Source organism: Condylura cristata, unplaced genomic scaffold (assembly GCF_000260355.1).
Source record: "Condylura cristata isolate star-nosed mole 26May11 unplaced genomic scaffold, ConCri1.0 scaffold00015, whole genome shotgun sequence".
NCBI lineage: Eukaryota > Metazoa > Chordata > Mammalia > Eulipotyphla > Talpidae > Condylura > Condylura cristata.
In genome coordinates this window covers 17210766-17226747 of record NW_004567116.1, presented here as the reverse complement: position 1 = coordinate 17226747, position 15982 = coordinate 17210766, and the positions used below count along the sequence as shown (strand labels likewise).

The following is a 15982-nucleotide window of genomic DNA, read 5'->3' as shown; positions in this document are numbered from 1 at the left end:
CCCAGTTTGAGCATTTTTCTGTGCCTGGTACTGTGAGATGTCTTATTTATTTATATTGTCATCTTTAATCTTCACAACATCCTGTCCAGTAAGTATTATTAGTCCTATATTGCATCCCATTTTGCAGAGGAGGAAAATGAGACCTAGTCAGGTCCCACACAGCTAGTAAGATGTCAAGGCTCAAAGTCAGAATTGCATCCTTTATTCAACTTGTTCCTTTATGCTTTAAAACTCTGTAAACATTATAGAGGAAATACCAGGTAATACAAAGCTGTAGAAATCCAAGGCTTTCTGCTCAATTTCTGAAAAAGAGCTGTCTTGTCATGGTTTCCAGTTTCTTCCTTTGTAATAAGTCAGAGAATTTGGTAGAGTAGACACAGCCCAGCCTGGATCACAGAGGAATAGCACCCCTGTGAACTTGGATAGTCACACCCAAACCAGCTTCTGAGTCACCTGGCAAGGGCTGTTTAAGTAAAAAAAAAAAAAAAATCAGAAAACCAAGCAAAAACACAAGCACAGTGATAGCCTCTGTAGTGGATTGTCTGATAACCCATCATGAGAGGGCAGACTGTCCCCTGGGTGAGCCTGAAGCTCGGGCCTGTATGTCACTTTAAGGTTTGGTCTCAGCCTTTGAAATATGTCCTATCTTTAGGAAATAGTTGACACGAAAGGCCTGGGTCATTTTTGCTTTCTGTCCAAATCCCTGCAGTCCCTACTGTCTACCCCTTCAGGGTTAACTCAACCTCAGTACTGGTAGCAGTTCTTGTTGCTATAAAGCCGCAGGTAAATGATGCTACCAGGGGTAAAGCTCTTCCATTTAAATTTTCCTGATGATCAAAACTTACTATAATTTCTAAAATATTTAAAAATAGATGATGCCATTTGTATCTTAAAAATTCAGAAATGAATGACATTCTTTTCCCCTTCCCTTTAAAAGAGGAACATACTTTAATTGGTCATTAACGAAAGATTCAGCATCATTGCTGTGCCTCGCTGTACAAAATGACATGTTTAAGTTGGGGTCAGATGGTTTATAGGATGATGGCCCTTGTGTCAAATATCACCAAACCCTTATGATTTTGGAGTTATTCCAGGGCTCAGTGTGGTTTTTCTTTCTCTGACTTTGCTCCCAGATGGCACTTAAGTTACTGTCAATGTCCCCACTTTCAGCTATATACTCCCCCTTAAATATGCTTTTCCTAATGTGCTATTATCTGCAAATGAGGCATGTCTGAGCTCATTACAATTATTTGTAAAGTTGGAGTAAATAAGCTCTAAGAGTGGAAACAGAGATTCTCTGCTGGTAAGGATACAAATCTAAGCATTGAGAACAAATCTTAGGCAGCCAGGTAGATTCAGATGAGTCTCAGGTGTGTTCCAGCATTTTACAGCAAAGCTTATAGTACCTATTTAATTCAACCAACCATTCTCAGCTCTTCTAAATGACTGAATCTCTGGGTATGAGTTCCAGTTCAGAGCCTATTTGATTCCATAATTCTACTTCCTGTCTAAACTTACAGAGCACAGATGACACTCGACTCTATCCAATCAGGCAGTAAACCAGCAGCTGTGGTGGTTCTGTGTGCAAAGTATTATATGAGGACTCTGTGGGCATTAGCAAAAAGATCCTTGCCCTCCATCATAGATGTTGAATTAGTCCAGACAATGGAAACAATGGAACCCAGATGCCTTTGGGTTCCTAGTGTCTTAAAGATGAAGGAAGGGGACCCTGACAAATCAAACCTCCCTCCTAATAGGATGAATCAATCATTCTGGGCTCAGCCCCCTCAGTGCAAAGGAGAACCCATTTCCTACTAGTTTTTAATTAAGTGGAGGATGATTGTTGCGGCATAAATGGGTCTTTTCCTGGAGCCCAGTTATCACCTGCAGGCAAACAGGATGGTGTGCCCATGCATGGAGTTTGCAGCTAGGAAATAAGCCAGAGGACATGAGATTTATTATTCATGCAGGCTGTTTGGGGACCAATTGTCAGCTGAAGAGAGCTACCAGGGATCAGGGGCCAGGGATCATGCCCACCCTCCACATTCTTGTGAAAATAATGCGTTTGCGGACCCTCCCTGGTGGCGCAGCGGGTTAAAGCACAGCACTAAGAAGCTTAAGCCACTTCAGCATGAGTTTCATCCCACCTGCCTGGAGGAGATCCACATGGTGTGGCAGACCTCTCCTGACCCGCCTGCTGCTCCCCTCAGCAGTGTACTTCGTCCATCTGCCTGTTCTGCTCCCCACTCTGTCTCTGGTGAATCCTCTCACCCTCCGCATCTCTGGCCTCTACCCCAGTTCTGTATGAATAAATAAATCTAAAAAAAAAAAAAATGCATTTGCACGTCTGACCTTCCTGATCCCAGGTATCCAGGTTTGGAGTTAGCATGGCTAAAATTACCTGGATCTGAGTTGACAAATAGGTCCCATCCTTGGTGCTGGGTGGGGAAGAATCTGGAAGGTGCTCAGAAGGAAAGTGTGCTGCATCTAGTTGGTGATACCTGCGTGGGGACTGACTAGGGCAGGTTGGGGAGTGGTGTCCGCCAGCCCTGAGTTTGGGCCATGGGGCTTGATGGCTCCCTGCTGCATATACTATAAGGAAGAGTCTCTTAAGTCCTCATCTTCCCTACTTTTGAATTTCAGCCTGAGACCACTCCAGTTGGAGTCAGTGTCCCTGGCCTGCCACCAGCACCAAGACAATTAATGCCACAGAGCCAGGGTCGCAAGAGTGGACACTGGCTTTCAGCTCCAGCAAGGGCTCTTTGGTTTGCCTGAGTTTGAAATGCGTGGAGGGAGATGTTACAGCTTGTTTCACCAACTTTGAGCACCAGCCGGGCATCCTTTAATGGTTTTCAAGCTGTGCTCCTCAGAACCCCAACTTTAAAAAAATTCCCTAAAAATAATAACAACACAAAACAAAAACAAGCAGACAGCATAAACCAGAGCCATCCTGCAGGGAGAGGGGCGAGCTGGGGACTGTAGTGATGGTGCACAGGGGAAAGTGGGGGAGGAAATTCCATGGGACTACACATGAGGGGGAGTTAAGCATTGTTTAAAAATGAACAGTGATGTAAAATGTGTATAAATAAATAAATTTAATTTTTTAAAATTCCCTAACCACTTCTCCATTGTTCAGGGGTCAACTATACTTCCTCCCACTTGCTGGATTGTGCTTATAGTAAAAAGGTAACCAGGTGTGGACTAAGGTACGTCACAGCTCTTTGCACCAGGGTTTACTGCACCTGTTCAGCCAGCCAGCATAACCAGTGAGTCTAAATGCCCACATTCTGAACAAACTGACTCCAGGCTTTGTATCTACACAACAGTATTTTCTTCTGCCTCTCCTTCCTTGTCTCAGCTCCCTCATTTCCAGTACTGAGGGTCTCCTGGGACTCACTTGAGCCCCTGTCTAATCCCAGGCCCTGGCCTTCTCTCCCACCGTCCTCTGCAGGTCCCCCTTCCGGGGTACATCGAGGCTTACCCACGGTCACGATATCAGCAGAGCTCACCCTCCAGGCTTCCTCGCCAGTACAGCCAGCCAAGTGGCATGCACCCCAGCTTGGAGCAGGCGCCGGTGCCATCCACAGCAGCCTCTCAGCAGAGCCTGGCAGAGAACGACCCATCTGACGCACCCCTGACCAACATCTCCACGGCGGCCCTCGTGAAGGCCATCCGGGAAGAGGTGGCCAAGTTGGCCAAGAAACAGACAGACATGTTTGAGTTCCAGGTCTAATGCCTTAGCCCCTGGGAACTTCAAACACAAGGAAATGTCTTCAGGTTTCTCAAGCCTAACTTGTTGGGACTTGAGTCACAGTTAGTGTGTGAATCTTTCTCACCCTCCCTTACTGAAAAAGTGAACAGTGGGGCTTCTGGGAATCAGAGCAAAACTCCTGAATGACTGGATTCTCATTATTCAACTGATTGTATGTCAAGAAGTCCCCGCCTGGGACCATATGTTTGACATTCTGTTATGTTAAATGTTTGAACTATGGGTGTATTTCCCTATGGAGCCATAGTCACAAGAGACATTAGCTATCTACAGATTCCTGTGCAAAGCCACATTTTACTACATCACCAGAGGGGAGAATACCACTCTATCTTCGGTGACCTCTGCATGTTTAACTCCGTTTCTGTTTTAAAGGCAATGCAGGGGTGTGATTAAGCAACAGACTGTGCTCTCTCTCATCAGCTGTGACTGTAATCCTTAAAATCACCTCCAGTCTGTACAGGAGACACTGACTCCAGCCGAGAAACTTGAGTCCCTTTCTTTTAAACATTCATTTTCAAAATCAAATGAATCGGATGAAAATCAGTACTCTCAAAGACTGCACCTATAAATAGTCCTGACTCTTCCTCCCCACCCCCCAATTAATTAAACAAAGACCAAGAAAGAGAAATGAGAGGGAATGGTGGATGTGTGTTGACAGGCTTTTGAGAGGTGTTGTCTTTTTAGATTCAGAGAACTCTGCAAGGTGGGATCTAACAGAAAGAGAATTGGTGCTAAGAGCTTTTAGGATCCTATAAAAGAAAAAGTTACTCATGGAGGTTTTTCTTTGCCCTGCAATGAAGGGGACCCGAGATTGAAGCGTCTTTCTGTTGAGGGAATGAATAGATGTATCAGCTTGTACAAGAAAGTCTCCGCTCCTTCATTGGTGATGTTCAGCATGTGCTGCTGAGTGGCACAGAAAGAAATAGTCATTGATGCCAGTTGAAATCAGAATAGTGGCCACAGCCTCCCCAGCTACAGCCTCTGTGGAAGCTTCTGAATGTAGAAAACCTGTTGATTTATGTCTAAATGTAAATAGCTTTTTAAAAAAAGAGTATGGAGTTAGCCAGTCCCCTCTGCACCCCATACTTAGTGGATACAGGAGGACTTCAGCCGAACTGGGGTGGGGGGGGGCTGCCGACCTTGTGACAAAGATGTTGCAAATCACCCTCCCAGGCATGGCCATTTGGCCTACAGAACTCTGCGTGGGCACTGCAGAACTCTGCGTGAGCACTGCCTCACAGCCCTGAGGCACCAGTCTCTGCCTGCCAATGCAGTTACTGACTTTGCAGTTACCCCGGAGAGAATGGACACTCTGGTTTCCTCACCAACTTTGGGAGCCATGCACGATGTTGGGGGCTTATTGGTGTTTGTTGGAGAACAAGGTCCTGTCCTGCCTTCACCCATGACCCATCTAGCTTCAGCTGTTGTCCATTCCCTTCTGAGCCCATCCTTCCATTCTCCTCATGAGTTTCTTTGGTCTTTACTAAGAGAAGAAGGTGGAAATTTAAAGTTGAAAGAAGAGTAGGAGTGGGACTTATTAGGATGGGAGATTCAAACTGTCAAAGCACAGACTTTTCAAAGAAGCTGTTTTTATTTCTCAATGGCAAATTGCCCTTTCTGGAATGTTCCAGAAATGATGTGTCATGGAAACCCCAAGCAAGTCCCTTGTTCAGGTGATATTAGGTAGTGTCTTTTTGGTATGCTGGTTGATCTTTCATAGTGTTAGTTTTTTGTTACTTAAAAAAAATCAGCTATAAATAAAATGTATTTTTGTAATTTCCATGTGTATATATGGTATATTTCTACCAATGGCCAGTTGTAGTCCAAAACTTAAATCAGCTTGCAAAAACACTGTGGACAGTGCAAGATTTTATTGACAAATTAACATAATGCCTAAGTCTATCCAAATAGGTATTCAATGCACTTGAATGAACAAAGAGCCAAAGAAACTCAGCCTTTTCATGCAAATGGTATGAGTCTGAAAAAGTCAGCTACATTGTCCCGCCTTACCAATAATATCTCATCAGTGCAATGATCTCACCCAATACTTTTGTCTACTTGGTAAATGCCTGGAAATACTGTATATGAAAATGAAGTTTCAAGACCTTAGTGTGATTAAAATATATGCACATGCTTCAAAGATAGTGTCTGAGCTTTGGACATTCCAGTGATTTTTGCTTCAGCTGGCTGAAAGAATGGAGAAACCAATGATTGAGAACTATTGAGTTGGTCAACTGAGATGGCTAAAAGCATAGTATTCTAAACCTGGCACTCTAAAACCAGGCACCCCAGGTTTAAGAGTAGTATATAGGAGGAAGAGGTTTCTTTAAATTGAAAAGAAATCAATTTGTTCATATCCTTCCACCAATGGGAAGATAGCCACCATTGTTTGATATTCTGTGACTGAGATATAATTCCTCCTCTGAAGAGTCTCCTAACCTCAAGGAGGCGACAGATACAGGACACCTAAATCTGAGAAAGGGAAGATGGTCAGAAGTGCCTCCTGGAAGTGAAAATAGAGTTCCATGAGAGCCCAAAGGATTGTGTTCCTCAGGACCCTCCAGACAGTTGAAGAAGCCACAGAGGACTTTGGTAACCCCAGAGGAGGTGAAAGTCCAGGGAAGTGGAGTGACCTTCCTGAGGGCTCCTGCCCAAGCCTGTTGATTCATGATCCAACTTGCTTTCCATTTCACCATGCTGCCAGCCCACTGTCTGTGACACACTTCTTGAACTTTGCTAGGACATTTTTAAAAATAAGCACGTGATTGGAAGGATTCCGTGCATTCTTTTAAAGAAACAAGATGATTGAATTGTGAAGAGTTTCAGATAAAGTGTATAGAGTACAATGCATTGGTGGCATAATAAACATTTCTTGGAACTAGTTTTGATGTGAGTTTTCTGCATTCGTGAAGAGAAATGCATTTGGCTTTTTCCAGAGAGTGCCTGCAAGGAAATGGTGTTCGCAACTGCTGTTCAAGACTGTGGGTATATTCTTCTCTTGGTGTCATGGATCCAAACAGGCAAATGAAGAGGCCATGACAGTTTGTCATTGCAAGGTAGCAGCTTCCGTGTGCTGGGGAAGGTGATCTGTGGTGCAAGAGCATCATTATTCTATGCTGAGATGCCAGTTGCTACCTTTGGAGCAGGAAGTTGCCTTTTTTCAGGATATGCTAGTGATGGAATGTTTTTGTCCTCAAATTCCTAAGTTGAAATTCTGACCCTCAATGTGATAATAGGAGGTGGGGCCTTAAGATCTAATTCTTGAGGGTGGTGCCCTCATCAATGGGATCAGTGCCCTTCCAGAAGAGACCCCATATAGCTCTCTTGCTTTTCTGCCATGTGAGAATACAATAAAAGGTCAATAATGGAGCCCAGAAGAGTGCTCTCAGCAGAACCTAACCCTGCTGGTATCCTGATCTTGGCCTTCCAGACTCCAGAGCTTTCTGTAAGTCCCCCAGCTATGGCACATTGTTAATGGCAGTCTAAACTGATGAGGAGTGGATAATGGGAGGAGTTATATTGTTCAGACGCTGTTTCAAGAATTTGGCAAAACAGCGTGTAATTTCTGAGCACTCAATCTAAGGATGGATAAGAAAGTGTTAAGTCTGCAATTTAAGAACACTTCTGAGAAAAAACACAGAATAAGGAAGAGAAGGATTTAAATACTCACTAGAAGAAATGTTTCTCTGACAGGCAAAAATTCAAGAAGTGACTCGAAATACTTAAATGTTGATTCTAGATAAGTGAGTTTCTTCTGCATACTGCACAGGTATTTAATGTTTATTAATAAAAATGATGTATTATTTTAAACTTTTGAGACTGAATTTCATAATTTAATCCATTCTTCTGCCATACACCAATCAAGGAACTTTGCAAGGACTAGAAACCCATTCATGTGCTTGAATGCAAGAGCTGACTAAAAGAACACAGGACCACTGCATAGAAATAAAACACAGCTCTCACGCAGGAGAGGGGTGGGCTCTCATCTCTGTCTTTCTCCACTTCTGCTCAGGCCTCTTGCTTCCCTTTGTCTGCTACCTTTCTATGTGCTCTCACTAGTTTAATTTAGCTGAAAATCCACCCCTGGCCTCACTAGCCACAACCTTTCCATTTCAGCACACACCCCTCTCTGATGACCACTCCATGCCCCTTAGGACAAGTCAGGCTCTCACCCGCCCAGTTCATCTGCCACTGATGAGCCGCCCTTGGGGCAGTCACCTAGCCAATCCGCTGTAACCAAGGAGGCAGGGGTATGTAACACAAGCATGGCCCCCTGGACTGACCCTTTCAGTGGACTGGAACCTAGAGGAGAGAGCACGAGTGGTCAGGACCTTCAAACAGAACCCACCGCAGACAGGAATGGAGCAGGACTCCCAGGATGCAGCCAGTAGGTGAGTAGCCCCTATGGATAATGCCCCAGAGAGGAAAGGATCCTTGACTTGCAAATCAGGGGGAACAGATGTGCTTCAAGCCCTCGTGGATTGGCTAGACTGCCAACCACCTCCCGCCCCAGTGCCAATACCGATATGGTTGCTGGGTCTAAGGAGTGATTTCTGACCAGGGCCCAGTTAGCAAAGGTCTTGCTGAGCAGACAATAAACACTTGTAAATTGAAATGCATGATCTTAGTTCAGGTGCTACTAATGTGGCTCATGGCCACACACTTGCATGGAGAAAACCAATGAGCCTCTCAACAGAGACTCTTGAGACAAAATTGTTTCAAGGGAAATTGATGTTCTTGTGGCTCTGCCCTTGCAAATGTAATTAAGTTAGTGTGCTGAGAACTGAAAGGCTCTTGATTTCTTAAAGTGAACTGTTATCGAATCCTCGCCTGCGATAAGTGCTAAAATGTCGGCGGTTCTGGAGAGGAATATTTAGGAAATAGAATTAATAGTGCCAGAATTGAATTCTTTGAGGTGGTATTAATTTGCTGTGATTATGCTGGTTTCAAAAATGGGAGAGTCATGGAGTGGCAGAACTTGTCTCCAGAGGTCAAACCCACATTTTGGTGAAAGCCATGACATAATGAAATCTAGAAACTGATGATTTTCATTCTCTAACCTTGGTCGGGCCTGTGAATCAGAGGGAGGCTGTCTGTATGTTACATAAATTCTCTGTGGCTTCACCTCAATCCCCCATCTCTTTCTAATGTCTAAGCTCCCCTCCCCAAGCCACACATAAACTGAGTACGAGGGGTTTTACCAAACAGGATCAAGAGTATCATCGGTTTAGAAATGTCGAAAACAGCCAAGTATTCAAGGCCTCAGTCAACTTACTTTGAACCAGTCTCTGATGCCTCATCTGTGAGACGGCCATGACAAGGTCTGCCCTTCCTACCTCCCATGGTAGCTGTGAGAAGTGTGGTACAATGTGTCTGAAAAATGCTTTGGAAACTATACTGGAAGCTATTCTTACTGAACTGTCAGCTTCATAATTCAGTTTTATCCGGAAGAATATTTGAGCTCCTTCTGTACATCAAAATAATGTGTGAAATGTTCTATAAACTTTTTTAAAATTATATTCTATAAAATAAAAAAAATAAATAAAGATGGTCCTAAGTTTGGAATTGCCTGCAAAAAGCCAGCATCAACTGGAACTGGATGTGGCTGCTGTTCTCCCTGATGTGGAGGCTGTCAAGACTTGCACGTGAGTTTTATTTTGGGTGGAAAACCCAAACCAGCGATTCCCACCAACCGCCTTGAATATGTTGTACAAACACAAGTGCTGAACAGGAGCTTTGACTGTAGCTGTTGTCAATTAATGCTTTGCTTTCTTAATTAAATTTGTACACCCATGGCCTCTGCCTGGAACAGGGGGCTCATATGCTGTTAGAATTTTTTATTGTAAAATAAAATGACAAAGACTTTCATACCCCAAAACCTGCCTGCTTCTCATTCTGCTTCATCCAGATAGTGACCTAGAACTCTCTTCACCCCCAGCTGCACAGCAGTGCCTCCTGGCAGAGGGTTAAAAAATAGTTGCACACTTGGCCCATCCAGTGTGGCCTTAGGAACCCCGGGTGTGAGTTCATCAGGCAAACAGAGGTCCCCTCTGGTCATGCCCAGGACCCAGAAAGGCAGTTCCAGACTAACTATGAATGTATTCTTGGTGCAGATGGTGTTTGAGGGCAGATAAGCCAACATATGCCAACATGCTCTTCTCAGAACATGAAGAAGTTCCATCCGGGTCAGTGAATCCCAAGGAGTCCAGGGATGATGTTTGTATGGGGCTCGAACTCTTGAGACCACCTACTAACGTACCTCCATGCTAGTCCTGGCAATCATGATACCCACCTAGCTGTTCAGCCGCATCTCAAGACCAGGTGTTAGACTGCATGCTCTGGCCTCTGGCCTAAGCTGATTGGACAGGAGAGACATCCAGCCCAGGAGCTACATGCTCATAAGCTGACCCATCACCAAAACACATGGTTCAGCATATGGGGTAGGCCAACCAGATTCTCTTATCTAGAAAATACCAAAACACAGAAACTGTTAACATCAGTTGTTGAAACTGAATGTGCAAGGCTCAGAAGCTATGATGGGCTGTATTCAAAGGACTAGAATATTTAGTAAGAAGTACCGTGGAAACAAAGAGACTTAAAGTCTAGGCAAGAAAGCTTCTCTTTAAAGTTTTGCCTTGGAAACTGGGAAGGTTCCAAGGAAGAATTCTATGCCCCTAGGTTATGGGCCCAGGTAAATGAGAACCAAAGGCTAAGACCAGAAACCAGATGCCCCTCCCAGCAGACATGAGGCCTGGACTTGTGCTGTGCATCAGTCTTTTTGCCAAGAGCCTGTCTGGGTGTGGTTTTATCCTACTCATTAAACTTTCATTTAACAGCAGCCTCACAGGAAGCACTGATTGAACATTCCACTTCACAGGCTGAGCAAACATTTCTTGAGTACCTACTACGCACCAGACACTGTGCTGAGGGCTGGGGGTTCATAGGGCCTGCCCGCCAGAGTGCACAGTCACAAAAGACCCATCTTGACTCACAAAGGGCCTGAAAGTCAGCCAAATGAAAACCAAAGTTTTCCTTTCTTTCCTGGAAGCATTTCGACTTTGAAAGACTCTGCAATGCATCTTCTGATTATGCTACACAGCTTTCCTTTCCAATGATTTTTAACCAATTAGTAAGGGGACCACAATATCCCCACAGGGATGGAAAGAAATTGCCAACTGCCAAGAATCAACAAGCGTTACAAACCCAAATTCCAGGGCTGTCACCAACAAATTAAACAGGAGCCCAAAGGGTAAGGAAAAGAGTAACAAATCTGGGGACTACACTATGCAACCCAAGGAAAACTTCAGAAACCGTATATTTTACAAATGAAGCCATAGTAGACCGAACACTTCATTTTGCATCGTTCAAATCAGTCTAGTGCCATTCAGAACATACTGGATTATTAATGAATGGGTTTGGTTTTATTCAGCCTCTGAAGTAGAATGCTCCATGGAGAAAATCTAAATAGGCAAAACAGCTCCAGCTTTGCAGGGCTGGCCTTTCATGGCTGCTCAGATTAGTCAAAATGGTATTTGGTTTTGTCCTTGACAAATCTGCCTATGAAATAAAGCACTTTATCTTTCTGGTAATTTTCCTTCCAAGGTGGTAATGGATATTTGTATTCACATTTTGTCTTTTCTCCTAACTAGCTATTTCTTTGTCCATCCCCCTAAGGGGGGGAGAGAAATCTAACAAGCATTCACAAATTCTCAGCATAATAGAATTTGCTGTGTGATGAACTGATGTACCTTGCCGGGTTTTTTTGTTTGTTTGTTTGAAATTATAGGATCCAGACTCTTTGAGTTGGAGGACAAGCTAGTGAGGAAATCGTGTCATCAACACGGATAAACCTCATGGACTTGTACATGTCGGCTTGTCTGATCAAAGGTAAAGCAGAACTAGGGCTTCAGCAAAGCAGGGGCTCAAAATGAGGGGGGTGGAGGGACAGGTGAAGGGATGAAGGGAAAGATGTTAAAGATAATTTGACATTTAGGAGGAGAAGCAAAGCCATCTCTCTGTGGAGTGGGAACACTGGCTTGATTTTAAATTACATGTGGGGGAAGAAGGCACCAAGATTTTTTCAGTTTGGTGCCTGAAAGGGTCTTATTCTAGCTTTGGGACTGGTGGCCATGACCACTTGATCACAGAGGGGATCCTCCTCTTAGCATATGGGGCCATGAGCTCACCCTTAAGCACATTCTAGTGTGTTCCTATGTGCATGTTATGGTCCCTCTCTGAACCCTCTGGGGGAAATGAAGGTGAGATCTGGTCAATGAAGCAACGGTAGAGCTTGACGGAGGGAGTGCACAGTTTACAGCCCACAGGCTTCCATAAACATAGTGGTCTTATCTAGGTAGCCTCTGCTTGAATTTGTCTAGCACCAGGGACCCACTGTCTTCTCAGAGCTGGTACACTGATGCTTGCCAGTGCCCCTGCCCCCACCACCCAAGAGTGCCTCCTTTGCTCAGCCTCTTCCCACCCCCCGACTGTGTACAACCTTTCCTTTATAATATCCCAGGACACCCTTAGGACTCCAGAACAGAGTGAGCTTTGACTGCTAGGGTAAGGCAAATGGGACTTGAAGGAAAAGCCCTTCACTTGGACAAGTTGAGACCAGTCAGTGCTGTCCGGTAGGTTCCACAGCCTTATCACCCCAGGGAGCCATTCTTCGGAGTGATCAAATGACACAGCTCCCCCAGACCTGGACCAACCAGCTAGTCCTCATAGGTATGTAGATACCTGGGTATGATGCATGAAAAGGCCTGGAAGCAAGGACAGCCATCTCTGTAAAATGAGGCAGAATCATGGCAGAATCTCACGTAAGACAGTGGAAAGTCATAGTCTATTCAGCATTTGCTCTGTTGTAACTGCCCAGGGATGGTAGTGTTAACGTGAACGTGACTGGTGCTGAAACCAGGAGGAAACTTGTCCGTTCCTGTCTTGGAGTCCAGACTCTGTCATGTGATCACATAGAGTTTCCACTATGGAGAGGCAGCAGGCTGGCGTGGGCTGAAGGGGGAAACAGGGAAAATAGAATAGTTTGAAGCCAGTCACCAAAATGTGAGCTAAGGTATAAATCCCCGTGTTTCCAAATGGCTCAGCCACGTCCTGGATTCCCGCCTCTCAGTGCCCCTGTAAAATGGCAGCTGGGATATCATCCTCACAGGTGGGTGTAAACAGTGATGGGATACTGTGCGGAGTGCTGAGGAAAGGCCCAGCACCGAAAAATCTCTGACTGATAGTTAATAGTAGGCTAGATGAGGTTGGTGGCAGGTCTTAGGAGATACTCCAAGAATGTTCATCACACCCCTGACCTGTCACGTTCAGACTCCAGGAATCCTTTTCCAGTGTTAGAACTGGATCCATCAGACAAAATTTGCTCCGTCCCTGATACTATAAAATGAGATCAGTCCTTGAAATGCAGCTAAACTGGTCTTTGGAATGAATGGGGAAAAGGGACAGTGGACAATTCAGATTTGCACACCACCCCTCTTGCAGAGGGGACTGTGATCTTCCTCTGTGCAAGAGACCTGTTTGTTATGCACATACATACACATGAATACACACACCTGCACGTCCGTACACATATGTACTTGCATGTGCACGAACACACACATACGTGATGTGTATACACGTACAAACACGCATCACACACCATACTTTGGACCACACTTAGGTAGCCTACTCAGATTGCCCTGTAGCTTCCCAAATCACCTCCAAGAAGGTAGTCCTAGCGGCCCACACGGATGAAGGTGCTGTCACCTGGAGGGGCCCGAGGGCTCAGCAGCTCGCCAACCGCGTCCTGAGCCTCAATGTCCACCTGCTCCATGGCAGTTAGCACAGGAAACGGAGCCTAATGACACCCCTGATTTTCCTGTTTCCGAACAACACAATCTAGGCAATTAAATAGGGGAAGTATAGAGAGATAAGTAGTCCTATATTTTTATATCTGCATACAGATGTTTGTCTGAATAATTGTCTAGCAGCCTTTTTACTGTATGTTATTCTCAGCCATTAATGGATGAACTATGTGTATATTTCCCTCCAGCCTGAATAAGAGGAACTAGATAAATGACAGAAGAGAGTGGAATAACTAGGAATGCACTGTAGATGGTGTCATAGAGTGAATGGTGTCCTCCACCCCCAAATTCATATATTGAAGCCTTACTTGCCAGTGTGATGGTAGCCTGGAGGTGAGGTGTTTGGGAGGAAATCATTCAACGCAGCTAGAGGAGGCCGTGAGGGTAGGGCCCTCCGGAATGGGTGAGTGCCTTATAGACACCAGAGGCTCTCTCTGCCGTGCGAGGATGCAGCAAGAAGGCGCTGTCACCAGTCAAGAAGAGGCCTCTTGCCAGAAACCAAATTGATCTTGGATTTGCAGCCTCCAGAGCTGTGAGGAGTATCTGTTGCTTAAGCCACCCAGCCTATGATATTTTGTTATAGCAGTTCAAGCAGATAATATATTTTTTGCTTATAAAATAGTATTTTTATATTATTTTTATTCATGTGAACTGAATATTTAAAAAGTTTATGTATTTATCCATACAGAACTGGGGTACAGGCCAGAGGCTCAGGGGCGGTGAGAGGATTCACCAGAGACAGAGCGGGGAGCAGAGCAGGCAGATGGACGAAGTACACTGCTGAGGGGAGCAGCGGGGCAGACAGGAGCCACCTGGGCCACGTGGGTCACCCACCTGGCTGGGGATCAAACTGGTGCTGAAGCGGCTGCGGCCAGCTCTGTAGTGCTGAGCTTCAGCCCACTGTGCCACCAGGGAGGGCTCTGAACTGAACACTTTATCTTGAAACTAGTTCTGAAAAGATTTTGCCTGCTTGAGTGGCCACGGTTCGCAGCAGGCGGCTGCCCGCAGCCTCTGGGGAAGGCCTGGAACTGCACCCGGGTTGTTTTTTTTTTCCCAATGAATGCCTTCGATGACTGCAGTGTCCCTCTTCCTGAAAGGTTTCCATGTTGGTAATTATGCACAAGCTGAGGAACATCAGGCTGGCCAGTGAGAGGACTTGACAGGGGAGAGCCGGCTTCATCCCACCTCCAAGCCCATACTGCCACCTAGTGGACCCACGCAAAACAGGAGGAGTTTTTTTTTTGTTTGGGAGCAGAAACCTTGCAGTCCCTTTGGCCAGAAAGTCTATGGGCAAAGATGATGGTGACCGCCTGCCAGGTCATGAACGGAACATTTTACACACGTTAACTCCAACAACCCCAGGCAGTGGGAATGATCATGCACATTTCCCAGATGAAAAAGAGGCTCTGAGAAGTTAAGCACATGCTTTATCGAAAAAACAATTGGGTAGGTAAGTGAATAAACAAATGAGTAAGTAATGCAGACACAGATGGTGGGCACTTTTTCCAGCGTTACGGTGTTTACATCACATTCAGATAAGCTCCAAAATGAGATTAATAATCCTGGTTGAGCCCGAGTGCAGATGGAATAACTAAATTTCTTGAGTGCTTTCTTTGGGTTGTTCTGTTTCCTGTATAATAATTTAAGCAACCTATGAAGTGAGGATACTGTGAATCCCCTCTTGTTCCAGATGGGAAACTAAGGCACAGAGAGCCTATGTTAACCTCACAATTGGTATATATTGGGATGTGGCCCGGTACTTGGCTCCAGAACCAGTGCCCTGAACCCCTCTCAGCTGAGAAAGGATATCTAAGGCCTATCCTTAAATCTCGGTAAAGAACTCAAGACACATCTTGAACCCCTTAACGTGTCAGACACTCAACACAGATGTGTCTCAGGATATTCCACCTCGATCATTCTTTTTATGATTTTATGCAAGGTGTTAGACTCTAAGTCAAATAAAGAGGCCAGGTACTTCATTTCCCTGTCCCTCCACAAGTGCCTGCTTTCTGCACAAACCCTTGCTCATAGCTAGGATCACAGTTAAGCTAGGGAGACAGACCAACAGGCGGTCACTATCCAGGTGGCAGTACCAGGAGAGGGAAGCACAGAGGGCTAAGACAGCTCAGAAAAGGGACCTGTAACCCAGTTGTGGGGAGCAGTCAGGAAGGCTTCCTGGAGGAAGTGACTCCCAAGTTATTAAGAAGGGAGCACTTTTCAGCATTGTTTTCTTTCTGGGCTTGGTACAGCAATCCTGGCCTCTCTCTAGTCCTTTATCTCACAGGGCCCAGAGGTGGAGAGGGATTTATGTGATTTGCAGTTTAGGGAAGAATAACTGGGCATCTATAGTGCC

The 15982-nt window shown here is 45.1% G+C and overlaps 1 protein-coding gene across 1 annotated transcript in view; it reads left to right on the top strand.

Annotated features, from left to right (window-relative positions):
• Positions 1-9638, top strand: part of KIAA1549L (KIAA1549-like ortholog) — a 196712-nt gene extending 187074 nt beyond the window's left edge. The window contains exon 23 of the mRNA XM_012725187.1: positions 3452-9638. Coding sequence (XP_012580641.1) covers positions 3452-3733 — 282 coding nt within the window. The 3' untranslated portion in view covers positions 3734-9638. The remainder of the gene's footprint in view (positions 1-3451) is intronic.
• Positions 9639-15982: the final 6344 nt, after the last annotated feature.